Raw genomic sequence first — 16,345 nt, 5'->3', positions numbered from 1 at the left:
AGGATAAGCAATAAGAAAGTTGCTCAGCTAGGCATCTGATAGAGGTACTCCATCTCAAGGGATCAGAATTGTTCTTCACTCTGAGAAAATTCTAGCTCTTCTGCGTTTTCTACTTCTTAGGTGAACTGCAGGGGCCCAGTGTGTAACTGCAGGGGAGAAGAGTTGGGTGCACTCACCAGTGGACACGCTGGCTGAGGTTGGGGGGCTCCGGGCTTGCTCTTTCAGAGCGACCACATTGACAATGTATTCCTCTCCAGGCTTCAGTCCTGTCTGGTTGAAGGATGTAACATCACTGGGGAGCTGAGCAATTACTCCTCCTTCATTGTTCTGGAGGGCAGGAGGAAGGGAGAAGCAGAGACAGCAAAAGAGAAATCACTGGGGGAGAAATCTGGTGGGGTGAAGATGAAACACTGTGAACTAACAGTGGGGCAGCATCTCTTCCCTCCACACTGACAGTTGAGTGTCTGGGTCCAGGATTGACTCCCAGCAAGCGCAGTGAGAACCCCACCACTCTCTGGGGACTCGGCAAATGGAGAACTGATTTTCAAGAACATTTCCTTGGTCTCTCCTGTGTTTACTGAGTTTTCCAATAAAAATTAATCATGAGGTGATGCAGATTGGCTCTTGTCAAAGATTAAGTGTTTGATGGTTTATGATTAACATCCATCAGAGTTTTTGGACATTTATCATCATGAACATGCTCTTACTTATTTAGAAAAACAGAGTTATGTGTGTATGTGTGTGAACATCTTTATGTATCACCATATTTCTCTTTTTTTAAGATTTATTTATTTATACAAGAACTGGGGTACAGGTCAGAAATGCAGGAGGGTGAGAGAATTCACCAGAGACAGAGCGGGGAACAGAACAGGCAGATTGACTGAAATACACTGCTGAGGGGAGCACGGGTGAAGCAGGAGAGGTCTGCTGCACCATATGGGTTTCTCCCTGGCCAGCAGGAATCGAACCAGTGCTGCAGAGGCTGCAGACAACTTCACAGCACTGCGCTCAACCGCTGCGCCACTGGGGAGGCCCTGTATCACACATATTTCAATCTAAGACATTCCAGGTTTGTAATGGGCCCAAGCTATTGTTTTTCTATATCTAGAGTTTCTCATGGTATTACAATGGGTGCAAATCTGTCAATGTCTTGTTTCCCCTTCACCCAGGGGAGTAAGGAGTCTACATACAGCCAACCATGATATGCAAAGAAAAGAAAAAAAGAAACATGAAACAAAGAATTATGTAAAAGAGAAAGAAAAGAGACAAATCAGTGGAAGAGGAATCGAGAAAGACCAATCTGATGACATTCCAGGATTTATTCCCTGTCTATTAATACATTTTCTCTGTGGTCCCTGAATTGGAGGAGGCAAGAGGGTTCTTTAATGGAGCTGCCCTTCTTTTCTATTCTCTGATCTTTGTTCGTGTCACCCGGAGCACCTGTATGTAATTCATAACCATGCTCTTATAATTCAGTGTGACAGAGGCTCCCAGTGACCTCATCCTAGAGATCACAGTTACTCTATGTGGCCATATGCTTGACCAGCTCTTCTCCTCTTTAGAGTTTTACAGAGAGGCTGCAAAACAGGCAAAGCTGACATGATTTTTTTTTTTCTGCTTAAGTGCTGGTGCCTTGAATTGCTCTACCCCATTGTAAACTCAGTTGCTTGCCACACTTACTGGCCATCTCAATGCAGAGAAGACATATAATGAAATATTTATATAGAATATCTTCAGATTTATTTAGCTTTCCATGGTATAACTCTTTTCCCATAAGAGAGGAGGCATCATGGGTAAGTGGACAGAACCCTGCAATAGGAAGTGGACACTGAGCATCTTGCTTTAAGCCTGCCATCAACTCACTGTCTGCTGTCATTTTAGTTTGCTGAGTCTTAGTCTCTGTAATCTAAACAAACTAGATAGATATAAAATGAAGGTGTCGTACTCTGAACTTGAAGGTTCATGCCTCTAAGAATTTTGAAGTAGCAGAATGGGAAAATCAGTCTTATTACCAAAAATGTGCCATCTGTCATTAAGTCTGAAAAATGACTGAATGATGGAAAAAGTGCTTTTGATGTTGAAAGATGAAGACAGGGGTGAGGAGTATGATGAGCGTGAGTGGTATAGTTGGGACAATATCCTAGGGTGAACAAATTCTGGAAAATCAGAAATAGGTAGACACCTCTGGCAACATGGAAAAGTTAGTTTTAGGATAAATAGAAAATTCTGCTTTAAAGAATAGAAACGAATCTTATGACTTTTAAATTCAATGACTAATAACATAATTGTTTAAGGAAAATTTTTCTCAATTGATTGGTTATAAAAAGGGGTTTTTTTGGGTTACATCTCTAACCTTCAGAGATGGAAGCCACACAAGTCAACTTTAGAGCATCTGTCTACACAGAACAAAGCTCTGGCTGACTGTAGTGGATCCAGCTTGGCTTTTCTTATATCTTAAAGAGAAGCCCCACCTTTTTGAAAGTCTGGTTTCAGACTCACTAAAATCATAGTTTGCTAAGCCTTAGAGCTTTCTGAGCAGACAGCTGGGCCTGGAGGCTGCTTCCTGCATCCTCGTGTCACCTAAAGTCAGGGTGCTAGCCTCGGGTTGCTTGTTCATCAGTCCTTACTCCACTTTTGTAAAGGAAACGCCCTACAGCCCAGACATCCACACAAGGCTCCTCTGTGTCCTGTATGGCGTGGAGGGAGAGACTGGGTCAAATCTTTGCTGCTTCTGATTGAGGGTATGGATATTCCATGTAAGGCCGTTCAGCAGCCCGACAGGTCCATTACCTTTGGAATGAAGCTGATTTCCCAGCCATCGAAGGAGAAGGAGAAGGGTTCCCACTGCACCTCCACGGTGGTTTCTGTGATCGTCTTGAATTGTAGCCCTTGAGGAGTGGAGAGATCTGGAACACAGCAAGTGGGGGACGCGTCACGGCTATGCCTGGCAGGGACAGAGAGCATCATCTAACTTTGTCTGGTTGCACGCCCTCTGTGCTGCAGGTGTGGTGGGCATTCCTGACTCCATTACAAGCACAGCCGGTCCCACACCTTTCACCCTGGTGCTCAGTATCAGTGAATACAAGAATGGACTTGACATCAACTAGATACATTTTATACTTTCTATGACCTTGTAGGTTAATGTTAAAATCTGAAAGTCACACTTTCCTCTCCTTTCCAGTGTGGCAAATTTTGGCATTTACTATAACACCTTTGCCAGAGAGCATGGGCACTGATTCTAGAAGGCTGAAAGGTTCCCAGGAGGCAATATAATGGTTACCATCAGTATTCCCATTTCACGCCTGGGCAAAGGGAGGCCTGGGGAGAGCTGGCCAAAGACGGGGCACAAACCAACTTAAGAATATAAACAAGAATGCTTTTCTTGACCATCTGATTCATTTTCAGTGTATATTGTTTGGCTCAACACACTAAGTCCAAGATGAATTTTCCATTTCACGTGCACAAGCCAAACCAAAGCATACACAGAGAACAGAAGCAGATACTGGGATTTCACTTTTATTTTCCTCGCTCCTCTTCTTCAGTTACCCCTTCATTACTTCTCTCTTTTCTCCCTGACTCACCTTTGTCTCCCTTATCTTGTTTTTCTTTCTCTCTTTCTCTTCGCTTTTTTCTATCCCTCACGTACACACACACACACACACACACACACACACACACAAGCATGCACAGGTTTAGTGAGGTGGAAGAATGCTTGTTCTAATGGAGTTCCAATTACCAGCCCTGAAAAATGACAGTACGGCTTTTCTCAGTTCTCCAGGGAGCCTGCTCCCATTTTAGCTTTGCCTCTCCTGGGACGTTCCCATTGGAAGCTGACAGATTCTCACCCTTCCCATTTGGAAGTTTCCTCATGCTTCTTGGTTGAAAGGCAGGGCCGAAGGCATGTCAGGTGAGTATACATGATTTTGTCCTTGTCACCTGGGAGCATGCCTGAGGGGATGCCCTGAATTGGCATAAGTCACACCCCAGGAGATGGGCACCTCATGCCTGCCTGTGCATGCGGATCAGAGAGGAGACGCTTGGGAGCCAGGCCAGGCACTGCCCTGGTGACTCATTCCGGAGCACGGCGGGAAAGCAGCAGATGGTGACCTGCCTCGCTACACAATTGCAAATATTTAAAACTGGTTCTCAGGCACCAGAGGAATTAAAAAAAAAAGGTCAAATACAAACAGAGATAATTATAGGCACATTAAGAGAGTCAACATAAATTAATTATATGCATTACATAATTATATCTATAATTATAATTATAAAATAATTATAATATTGAGGAATCCAGTATCATAACAGGAGTTTTGTCACCTGAAAAACAAGGGGACAACATGATTTCTATAATGTTTTTCTCTCTACCTGTATCTATTCTTGGATCTTTCAAAATTCGGTTCAAGTCCAACGGTCCCCGTGAACTTTTCAAGGCCAACTCTTCCCAGGTTGATCTCCCCCTTTTCTAAACTTTCATGGCATTTGTTACCCAAATACTAGTTATTTAGACTGACAGAAAATGGGCTCAAATCTCTTGTCCCATACTTGGTGATGAGTCCCAATTACCAACCCAGGGACTTATGTTTCATGGTCGCATCTTGTTCCGGTTTCCTTTCACTGCTAAAATATCTATGGTTATAAAAAAAAAAGAAAATCTTGCACTTCATCACTGGCTCCTGGCACAGAGCACCTAAAATCTTGTATTCTCCAGAATGACAGAGTATCTTTTATATGATTCTGAGATAACTGACGGCTGGGGTGGCCTAGATAGCGGGTGTCTAGAAAGACCAAGGCGTGACTGGAGGGCTGGAATTTTCAGACCCACCCCTAACCGCCAGAGAGGGGAAAGGGGCTGGGGATTGAGTGAATCCAGGGAGGCCAGGGATTTAGTCAATTGTGCCTACAAATGAAGCCTCCACCCTAAACTCTGAATATGGAGTTTGGAAAACTTCCAGATGAACACATGGAGGTTCTGGGAGAAAGCATGAGTCCTACTGGAACCCCGCCCCCATATTTTACCCTATACTTCTCTTCCGTTTGACTGTTCCTGACCTATATCCTTTATCATAAACTGGTAATGGTAAGTAAAGCGATTTTCTAAGTTCTATGTATAGTTCAAAGGAGTGATCAGACCTGAGGAGGGAGTTGTTGGAGTCCCTTGAATTTACAGGCTGTCAGTCAGAAGAGCCTGTGACCATCTGGGACTTGTGACTGACATCTGAAGTGGGAGCGGTCCTGGGAGACTGAGTCCTTAACCTGTGGATCTGACTAACTCCAAGTTGATAGAATCACAATTAAATTAAATTGTAGGTCACCCAGCTGGTGTCTGAAGCTTGTTGAAGTGGCGCTGGCAAAGATGCTTTAAGATTTCAGAAGTGTATAAAGAGAAAAAAAATCACGCCTTCCTATCTCCTTATTCCACTCTCTGGCATAGTCAATGTTAATAATTTGTACGCAATCTTTAACATTTTTTCTATGCTTAAATAAACATTTAAAATACAGGTGCACACTTATAAGAGTGTTCTCCTATTACTAATAGAAAAAAAAAAAACCTTTTCGTGGAGAGTACTTTAGCTTGCTCTCTGTCTCTATCTCTGTCTCAATTTCTCTCTGTCTCAATCTCTCTCTCTCCCTCTCTCTCACCTGCTTCCCAGTGAATCTTTCTGAATTCCTCCTAGAGCCTCAACTTTTGTAATCAAAATGGACCTTCAAGGTGTTTTGCTAAACAAAACACCATGAAGGAATTATGCCATCTCTTTACGAGAAGTGGAAAAAAGTGGGTGTTGTCGGTTGCGGTTTTGAATAAGAGCCCCCCTCACTCTGCGATCCTTGTACCATCTGTAACATATATATCACTTAACACTTGCTTATTCTACGTCCTGTTTCATGTATCCTGGTTTTAAACTCTAACTAGATTCAAAGGCTGTTGAAGTTTTATACTTCCCTTGACTTCTAATCAGACTCCAACTTATAACAAGTCAGAACTCAATAATTAAAGTACTTTTTGTCCTTTTGGTTCTATAATTTATGGGAACTGTCTGAATTTGGAAAATTTTAATCAAAAGTGCCTTTTTAATGATGTACCCTTTCCTAAGTGGGTCACCTCAGAAACCAGTCCCCTCAAAATCAATGATTACTGCAGGCATCCCCGAAGAATTAAGAAAAGACACGACTATCATGAATGCCCATGAGCTCATGTAGGAGAAAAGAAAAATGAAGCAGGATGGGTAAATGGGTACGTACGAGTGGCCACCTTGGCAGTGATGGGAAGGCTGAGGATGTTGCTAATGACAGCATAGACGCTGATGTTGTAGGTGAGACCTGGCTCCAGCTCCGTGATGGTGACACCAGTCCAATCTCCAGGCACCCGCTGCTGGAGCTGGAGGCCCCCCAGGGCCGTTGGCTGGTAAGAGATCACATATTCCGTCACTGCCATCGGCCCGTCCCATTCCAGCTCAATGGACCTGTCGCTGATACCAGCCACTCGCAAGTCCTCTGGAGGGGCAACTACCAGGAGGCAATACACAGACAGCGTGAGCTCAGAGGATTGCCTTCCCCATCCTCGACTCAACTTTCTCACTTACATCTCACCCACATTCCCTGTCTCGGTTCTGGTTGTCTTGATGGCTGTGCATGATCTACCACTGCCCTTGTTTTTCCTGTGCCCAGTACTCCCCTCTCCCTATGGCCATGAGTTAATGGTGTGTGATGCCAGCTTCTACTGGCTTGTAGATGTTGATAGTCAGATTTCTGAAAATTGTCAACTTTTCAGGAATTTGTAAGAGAGTTGTTAGATATGACCATTATTAAAGATAAAAATCTATAAAACTTACAGTTAAGTACATTATATATTTTTAAAGAAGTAATAAAAACCCAATAGTCATCATTTTCAAATTATTTCCTTACATTTACTATCATCCATGCATCTAAGATAATTTACATGTTGTGTCTCTGGTAGGAGTACCACATAATTGTCTTCTATTGCACATTTATTTCCAGCTCCATCTTTAGTACATCATGTTGGTAGTTTGAAATGGGTCACAAAGGGAGAATTTACACCATGGAAATTGGCAAATTCTAAAAATCAGAGCTTTTAATTTTTTTCCCCTTGGAGAACCATTTGTTAGATATTTAACAGCGTAATGCTGGCCAAAAATGTACATAGTTTAGTAAGTTATTGTCACCATGTTATCCCAGGAGCCAACATATGATTTAGTAAGTAGAAATAATAGCTATTCTTAGTTATCTTGCAAAATATCAGCCAAAACAGTAAGTTCTTGATACCATGGATTGATGAAGACATCCAGTAACCCTTTATTACAGTATCTTCCCCTTTAAAATAAGACTACATTTTGAAAGAAATAGAACTTATGTTAAGCTAATTTCTGTTTGTCTTGATCGTGGGGATGATGATAATGGTGTACTTTTGAGGGTTTTGTTTTTATTTCTTGTTCTACTTCACAAAGAATCACCAAAGAGTAAACCTCATTGAAATAGTCCTTCATATATGTCTCCCTTGGGAAGTGAAGAGTCAGCAGTCATGAGGATATTAAATAATTGAACCTTTAAGAACAATCAAGAGGCTAACTCCAGTGTGCCTGTAATTGGATCTGCCCATAGATTAGATCAAATATCAGGCCACTATTTAAATGACCATAATTAACTTACAAGTTTATATGCGGTAGAGATTTTATTTAGTTTAAGAGTTATCATTGTTTTTGCATTTCTCCTTTAAGTTCTCTCACTCTTTTACAACAGCTTAGGACTGAGCTAGCTGCTTTTTATAGGACCCTTAAGTGGTCCCTGTTGTTCACCTTGACAGCAGTGGAAATGGGGAGCCCTTTAACTGACCCCAGGCTCGTGGGATGGAGATTTGAAACATGCATTTGAAATGTTGGATATTTTCTTTGATTGCTACTCATTGCATAAAATAATCTAGATAGCAAGCTTCCTCTTATTGAAAATGACAAATGATAGCCAAAATGAAAAATGAAAAATTTCTTAAAATTCACAAAACTAAATTAGTGTAAATGAAACTTACATAATTAAACATTCAAGTGATAATTCATATCATTTCTAATTCTTGAATTATTAAAGCTTTCAACAGCACTAAGATCTTTGGGAATTCCTGTTCTGTATAATGCCTCAGAATGACTCCTGGACCAAGGGAAGAGGAATTGTTATATAGAACTGGTCAGTATTTTGCACGTATTAACATTTATTGTGCATCAAGCCCAATACTAAACACTCCTACATGGGTTATCTCATTTCATTCTCTCATTGACACTATGGGGTGGATATTATTATTACCTACATTTTATAATTAAGGAAACAGAGTTACACAGTTTGTAAACATAGAAGCTAGAAGTTGAGCCTAGGCAAGGTAACTTTAGAACCTCCTAACCAATATAGAATAACACATTGTATTTACATAGCACTTCATAGTCTATCAGACATCTTCAGATACACCATCTAATGAGAATTTTAAAAATCTTTTAACAGAAGCTTTATCAGTAGCTCAGATAGATATAGTAACCCCAACTTTGTAAATGGGGAAACTGGATTCTAAGTCAAGAAACTGGTCAAAAGTCAGGGAGATGGGCCATAACAGAACTGATTTTCAAACCCAAATCTTCTACACTTAATGTCCTCACCCCTGTAATTTGTAGGACAGGTTATGCATAGCACTTGATACCTTCTTTTACCTAGTGCAACTCCTCCCACTCACCCTTCCCTCCCTCCACCCCCCCCCCCCCGCCAAAATAAACCACATTAGAGAATAATCCAGACTATCTTTAGGATGTGAATTCTAGACTGGTGCTGATCCTAGAAAGAAATTTACTTTGAAAAAGACTCTAGCACCTGCCCATTAGATTCTAAGATTCTTATGTGGGATTTCTCCTGTCTTAGTTCCATTTTTCAAGCCACCAACAACTCTTAGGACATTTGAGACAAGTCAGTCTATCCCTTTCTTCAGTTCCTTCTTCCAGAAAATAAAGTGGATAATAAAAATGGAGGATGATCCAAGCAGAACATGAGACTGATGGCAAACACTGCCTTCACTTCAGACTGAGAATTTAACAATGGTATCCTTGGTGGTGGAATTCCTCTTGGGAGTGGTGACCAGTGGGAGAGACCAGCACGACTTGCCCTGTAACTTAGTAGTAGCTGTGTCCATTGGTGTCAGTAATTGTTATGGAATTAAATGATATTGAACTATAAAAAAGCAACTATTAAAGAGCCATATCCCTTGAATTAATGCGTTTTGAGTAAGTGCAAGGTATTCTGAGTCTTTCTTTGGGGTTCCAAATTTGAAACTTAGGGAAGAGCACACAGTTAAAAAAGAAATAATCCATGACTGGAGAATTAAGATTGACCACATGCAATGATGCTGTGCTGTTTACTTTTTAGAACTTGCATCAATTTTGTACATATGTGGTGAGAACAGTTTGAATTCTTCTCATGAAGTGTCTTGCTCCAAGGAATGAGTGATTTCAGGCGCCAGAGATGGACTGGCTGCAGGCTTTGTTGATGAATCGCCACAAGTCTGACCGAAGTCCAGGCGGTGACTTTCTGGATCATTTCAAGCCCCTTCTCTGGGGGTTCTTTTGCTGCTGACTCATTGGGAATTTGGGCCAGTTCACTGGTCAGCTCCTGCATGATTTGCATTTACTAGGGAAAAAACTGGATAAAGAGTTTAATGTGCTTCACTACCTCAACTCCAACAACATATATATATATATATTTTTTTTTTCCCATCATTTGGCAGGGCTCAGTTTTCAACTCAAAATATTATTTCTTTTGTTATGCAGATTTTTAACTTTTTTTTATTTTTGAGTTCCACTCTACTTAGCATCCTGGAGAGAATTAAAGAGTGCTAGAAGTTGGTTGAAGACCAGGGTTCTCACTCTTGCTCTGTTGTTAATTAGCTGCCTGGCTCTGGAAAAACCTCTCTGTCACGCTACTGTTGCTTTTTAAATTTGTAAAATAAGAAGCCAGAGTAGCTGCCTTCTAAGGTCTGTTTTTAGTGCTCAGATTCATGAACTTTTTGTTCTGTTATTGTTTAGGGTAGAGAATGGAGGCAGAAAATTTGAGATTTTGTTTTCAGGCATGCCATGAGCAAAGATCAAGTCTAGGAGTTAAATATAGTGGTCTTGTCAGCATTGCTCAATCACATCCAAGCTCTGGAGGCCCAGGTGTATAGAATGAAATCTACACATTGGGCAGCTATTTTCCATGCCCTTGACAAAGAGAAAATAATGGACTATGAACAAGTATAGCTCGTGGCTCTCCATGTTTTCACCTTCCTGACTCTTCCCTCTCACTCCTGTTGTCCAACAGTAGCTCTGCAGTATGTACACCTGGCCAGAAATGTCAAACAGTGGATGAATAGGCCCCTCTCTTAGGGTCTTTTTACAAAGAGCAAGCAAAGTAGCACTTTAGGTAATGACCTAGATACTTCTCTGGAAGAGACCTGTGGCACTTGGTTTAAAAGTCTGGCCTTAGGAGCAGCACCTCCTACTTGAGTGGTGGCTTCTTGGTTGCTATAGAAACAGATGGAGATTATGCAACTACCCTTCCTCACCTGCTTTGGGAACCTGTAAAGTAATTTATCTGGGCCTCCAGAAGCCTCCCTCCAACAGCACAGGGGTAATGTGTTAGAGGTATGATGTGCTCAGGTTTTGGACTCAATCCAATTGCAGTACACTAGCAGCTGCTTAGTCTTCTCTGAGTGACGGGGGGGGGGGGTGTCGGTTATTTCCCGTTCACTTTGAACCCTGGAATAGATTAAGTCTGCTTGCAAATGGAACCATCCCTCCAGAAAATCAAAGTCAAGAACATAACAGCCATGTCCAGCCTAGCCAAGACAATTCTATTAAGAAACAAGTGGGCTAAGGAAACTCCACACATAGCACTGCCCCAAGCTGACCTTGAGCCCCCTCCAAGGGGCTGCATGGAGCCTCGTCCTGAGGGTGGGAACAAAAACCATGTTTCAGCCTCGCCTCCCAGTGACTGCCTAGTAACTTGGATTCAGAAATAGCGAGGCTTAACATCAGCTTGGGTTTTCCTACAGAGCAATTGGTAGAATGACTATGTTTCTGGAAAGATATTTCAATTCAGTAAACAAAATCAGGAGGCCTAAGTGAAACAATTGAATATGAAAAAAAAAAATGAAGACACAGGAAAAAAATTTTTCTCCCCAAGCAGTACATTATTGTGGATTTTCTTTTTGTTGTTGTCATTGATCTTCACAAAGAATTTCAGTGGAGGCCTCAGCTGCAGGACCTGGTGGGACTGCTCTGCCATCTGGGTGGGAATTGCTGTGGTGCTGGAAAGCAAAAGGTCGGTGGGGCTGGCCTCCTAGGAGTCCTCCCTTACCCCGAAGCCAGAGACTGATGAGAAAATTCCCAGACACAACCCACCAGAAAATTTAAAATGTTTCTTTTTTTCTTATTCAATGGGCACTGTGAGCCCAGTGTTATGGATTCAACTGTAAATGGAAAGATCACTCAATTTGACCCACATTGATTAGAACACAAACAAATGTATCAGCAGTTATCGCTTAGTCAGAAGAGGATGAGCAATAATAGTGAGATGATAAAAATAATTTGATGTCAGGTTTTCCCCCCTCCCAAAAAGAATATCTTTAATGAGATCTTGGTATTTTTCCCACTGCTGGATTTAGATCGTCATTTTAAGACATCACCTTTGAATCAGTTTCCATGGTGTAGACCTCATATGGGGTTGGTTCCAAATTGCTGTGTGTCATCTGGAACAAAGTGAGTCACAGCCTTTTAATATTCTGTGCTAATTATTAGAATGTGAGCTGCTGCTTGGTGCCTTTTGTACCTTTTTGCTGCAAACATTTAATCTCTTGTCTGTAAATGCTTTTCTTCCATGTGGACATTAGATCATTTTATAAGTTAATAATGCCGTATAATCTGGAAGTTCCAAAAAAGCCAGGGTGCTGGTAAATCTGGTTATCACAGACTAACTTCCATCTCACGCACTGGCATTGTTAAAAGGCCCTGGCCCTGGAATATGGCCACAGGCAAGCAGGATGCATTTGAGCAGGGGGAGGTCTCAGAAGCCCTGTGAGCTGGACAATGGCCTTGCCTAAGGTGGACCCATGTTTTAAATCTCTACATCCCCCACCTTGAGGACAGTGAATGCTGCCACCACCATTACCACTGCCCTTGTTCCAGTGCCAGGACTAAGGTCCAACTCTGAGCCTGAACTTGACTTTTGCCAGTTTCTGTCCCTTCCCCCCTTAAATCTGTTTTGCTGATTGTGACTGTCTCAAGAAATCTGCTCTCTTGGGAAAGCAAACGAGCAAAAACCAATTGGGAATCATTTTGCCTAACATTCGACTTCCCTTGCACCCTCAGTTCGTTTGCTGCCTCCCCTTTGCAAGTGTCCCGAGGAGCTCCCCTCCCTACCTGCCGAGCAGTCAGGGCCCTGGTAGCCCTCATCGCAGAAACACCGCCCTTCCTGGCAGTGCCCTCTCCCGCTGCAGGCGTTTAGACAGCGCTGTTGGCTGCAGTCCTCACCCACGTAGCCCTCCTGGCATAAGCAGGTCCCGTTGGCGCATCTCCCCTTCCCTGAGCAGTCCCCGGGGCACCTCAGCTCGCTGCAGTCCTCGCCGGTGTAGGCCTCTTCGCAGACACACTCCCCATCCACGCAGAGCCCCCGGGAGCTGCAGTCTGTCGGGCACCGGAGCTCGGAGCAATCATCCCCGCTGTACTCGCTGTCACAGATGCACTGGCCGTCCACACACACGCCCCGACTGGAGCAGCCCAGGGGGCAGTAGGGTTCTGAGCAGTTCTTGCCAAACCAGCCTTCATTGCAGATGCAGCCGCAGGACTCGAGGCTGAAGTTGCCGTGCCCGCTGCAGTGAGGGATATAGTCCAGTTGTCCTGGAATGGGCAAGGGGAAGGTCAAAGGGCAGCAGAGACACTTCCTGTAAATGGTGGATGGGGAAGGGTGGGCAATACTTCCTCTAGATTTGCTCTGCTGAGAGTTATGCTCTGCCTTGCTTAGTACATATTCAATTTCATTGACATTTTCACCTGATATGGGTGCTGGGGGCAAGGATGAGTGGGACTGGGTCTCTTGCCCTTCTGGAACTTAGCTCGAATTTTCTAGATGTGGACCTTAGATGAGGATGCAGGTGAAAGTGACTTATTGGAAAGTATTTCCAGGAAAAACTGGCCAGGGAGTAGGGAAGATTGGGCAAGGAAGATTCCAAACCAGGGCACTTTATTGGATAAAGTCCCAGGGACTTGGTCATACCTCACCATGGTGATGGGCTAGCCCTGAGGTGCAAAAGCTCAGGCTCTTCCATTCTCCTCTGGCTTTCCAGGAAGTTTCCCTTAGCCCGGGGTCATTCCTGCCAAAGATGCCCAGCAGCCGACTCTGGGCACTGAAGGGATATGGGCTAGCACTGAGTCTGCTCTGCAGGACAAGGTCGTGTGTGCTACAGAGACATCCCACTCCCTCGCCTTCTTGCCACCTTACTGTGCTCCATCACCACAACCAGCACCAGGTTCACTTCAAAGCCTTCCTAGGACCTCAGTCTCATTTAGTCACTCTTTGTTGAGATCCTTTTAGGATTCTATACATGTCTCTGTCCTAGCTAGCCCCTGGCACACTAACTACTGTGGTTACTTTATCCGTCTAGCATGAATCAAACAAACACAACCCCATGCCTGCTTGGCATTCTTCTCTACATTTAGTTTGGGGATCTGGATCCAGGTGATATTTCCTTATTTAATTCTGACATTAGATTTCCTTGTTTTAATTCTGAAATTAATCCTTGTTTAATTTCATGTGGCCCTCACAGCCTGAAAGGATACTACATTGACATACTTCAGTATCGCTCTTTCTTGAGATTGCTCCACATTTTGTCAGGGAGTTGGATAGACAGTTGGCAGAAACCATCTATGAAGACACCCAGTTTCTCAGGTAGTGAAGAGTCCACACCCAGTAACACCTATGACTTCCCTGCATCCATAGATCCATTGAAAGGGTAAGCTGACCTGACAGTTCTTATAAGGAACAGGATTCGAACACCTGAACTTTCTCTTCTGATATTCAGGCAGTTTATTAGTCATTTTGGTTATGGGGAGAAAGTGGTGAGAAAATCTGTGAACTATTTCACCATTCAGGGACTGTCCCTAACTTCAGTGTGTCTCAGGATGGCATATCTTCCAGATAGGTGACCCATACATACACCATACAAGTCCCATTATATGCCATCCCTGCCACCTGTGAAAGCCCTGAGTTACTAGACCCAGCAGAGATGAAATGGCCCACAATAGTAAAACAAGCTCTTTTTTTCTATTAAGGAATGAATGGCTTGGGTCTAAGGTATTTTTTGCATGAGAGAATTTGCACAAAAGACGATTGAGTCAATTTCTGCTCTCTGGGGGTCAGCTGATAGTAGTTACTGCTTTTATGGTGCTTATTAAAAGCCAAACTTTCATCTGAAAAGGTGCTTTCATATTTAATAACTTCTAGTCTATCACTGTTTGTAGACAGAGAATGGAGTCCGTGTACAGCTTGTTTAAGTCACAAGCAACTCCCTTAAATTTGCTCTTTGTGAGGAAGCAGCAGAGCCAGGATTTGATGCTCGCAGTCTTGCTTTGTAGACTTAATGACCTCTGCAAGAGTTCAAGGCAGTCATTCCCAAGTGCAACTGTGTCAGGGCGTGGCCGAGGCCAGAAGCATATCTCTGGGATGCAACCTTTTAGGGGGCGGAATAAGCTCTGTGGGTGTGTGTGGGTGTATATGTGCACGTGCGACTGTGTGCATGTGTGTATGTGCTTGAGTGTGTGCAAGTGTGAATGTGTGCTTGTGAGTACGTGTATGTACACACATGTGCGAGTGAGACGTGTCTGCATGTGTGAGTGTGTGCATGTGTGATGTGCATGCTGGTGGAGGAACAGGGGCTAACACTTCCATCTTGCCAGAGAAGATGGGGACAGGTCCTCTGAGACATTAATGACTGTCATTTACCCAGATGGGCGAAAGACTGCAATTGAGTGAGCAGCGCCCGCATTCTCTGGTCCCTCAGGTTAACACGGATAGATATCAATTCAACAGCCTGTGAAAAGCTAAGATGAATGAAGACAGACATCAAATTCCCTGCTCGCCACAGAAGTTGCCGTACTGAACCCATGTACCGTTACCTAACTCATCCCCCCAAAATCAGGTTAATGTATTTCAAACTGGCTAAGCAGTGTAGAGAATCCCTGAACGGAATCCCCCGGGAAGGACTGAGTGTAGATCTTAGAGACATATTAACAGAGAGTTACAGAAGAGGAGGGCACTTTCTTGCTTCCCAGGGAAGAGGAGTGGATTTTGCAGAGAGTAGTGCCGGGTTCTCATTGATTCTTCCACACTCCCCCACCCCTGCCCCTCTGCCCAGCCTCACCCCCTTCCCTCTGAACACCTTCCAGCCCCCAGAATCTACCTGTGGCCGCACTTTCTGGGCAGCAGTTGTGGCATTGATCCCGCAGCAGGGACACCTCCCTCTCTAGCATCTCGATCCGGTTCAGCAGTTCCTGCAGCACCTGGGCAGAGCTGGCGCACAGGCAGGCCTTTTTGGGGAGGTTGATCCTATGGTTGAAGGTGACCTGGCTCTCAGGGTCTGATGTCTGGCCTGTGTACTCTGCCAGAGCCTCGTCTTCAGCGCTCACCTCCTGCTCGGCTGAGGCCTCCAGCCCCGAGGAGCAGAGGCTGTCCAGGGGCACGTTGATGTTGTACACGTGGTTGAAGACCACTGGCTGCTCTTTGTTGGATGTGTTGTAGTTGGCAACGCCTCCTTCCTCCTCAGCTGCCTGCCCGGGGACCCTTTCCGTGGTGACCTCAAGCTGACACTCCGAGGGCTTGAGCATGGAGCCCAGAAGGATCAGGTTGACACCAATGAGCATGTTCTTTAGGACCACAGTTTCGCCGTCCACCCCCATCCTCAGCCAGAGCTCCAGGTTCAAGACCAGGCTGCAGCACACAGCATGGAGTTTGGGAATCTGCAAAAGAAACCAAGGGAACAGATAGCCTTGAGACCTGTGTCTGGTATTATGACTGCACTACCCAATGAAGCTAAAGGAGTGGTGACTGAAAGATATTTCAACAGGGCAATTGGGAAGTGACTATGAGGGCCAGAGAGCCCAGAGCTTTGTGGTGCAATGGATCCCTGAAAACAGGTGCTGCTTCTGCAAAAGGAGATTTTGTTTTCCCAAAAGGTTTATCTAGAACACATGGTTCTGCCCCCTTTGGTGAGCCAGTGGTTCCAGAACAGACGACACGCATGGGGAGCCAGGGGTTCTGTGGACAGGTGGGC

At 44.0% G+C, this 16,345-nt stretch overlaps 1 protein-coding gene across 1 annotated transcript in view; it reads right to left on the bottom strand.

The window, feature by feature from the left end:
- The window catches only part of TNR (tenascin R), a gene marked incomplete at both ends in the record, with an annotated part of 77,150 nt that extends 61,179 nt beyond the window's left edge, over positions 1–15,971 (bottom strand). Inside the window, 5 exons of the mRNA XM_084251296.1 lie at positions 177–327; positions 2,791–2,906; positions 6,244–6,507; positions 12,441–12,917; positions 15,476–15,971. Of these exons, the coding sequence (XP_084107422.1) occupies positions 177–327; positions 2,791–2,906; positions 6,244–6,507; positions 12,441–12,917; positions 15,476–15,971 (1,504 nt within the window). The remainder of the gene's footprint in view (positions 1–176; positions 328–2,790; positions 2,907–6,243; positions 6,508–12,440; positions 12,918–15,475) is intronic.
- Positions 15,972–16,345: the final 374 nt, after the last annotated feature.

This window comes from Talpa europaea (assembly GCF_964194135.1).
Source record: "Talpa europaea genome assembly, chromosome: 12".
NCBI lineage: Eukaryota > Metazoa > Chordata > Mammalia > Eulipotyphla > Talpidae > Talpa > Talpa europaea.
This window is presented reverse-complemented; position numbering and strand designations above follow the sequence as displayed.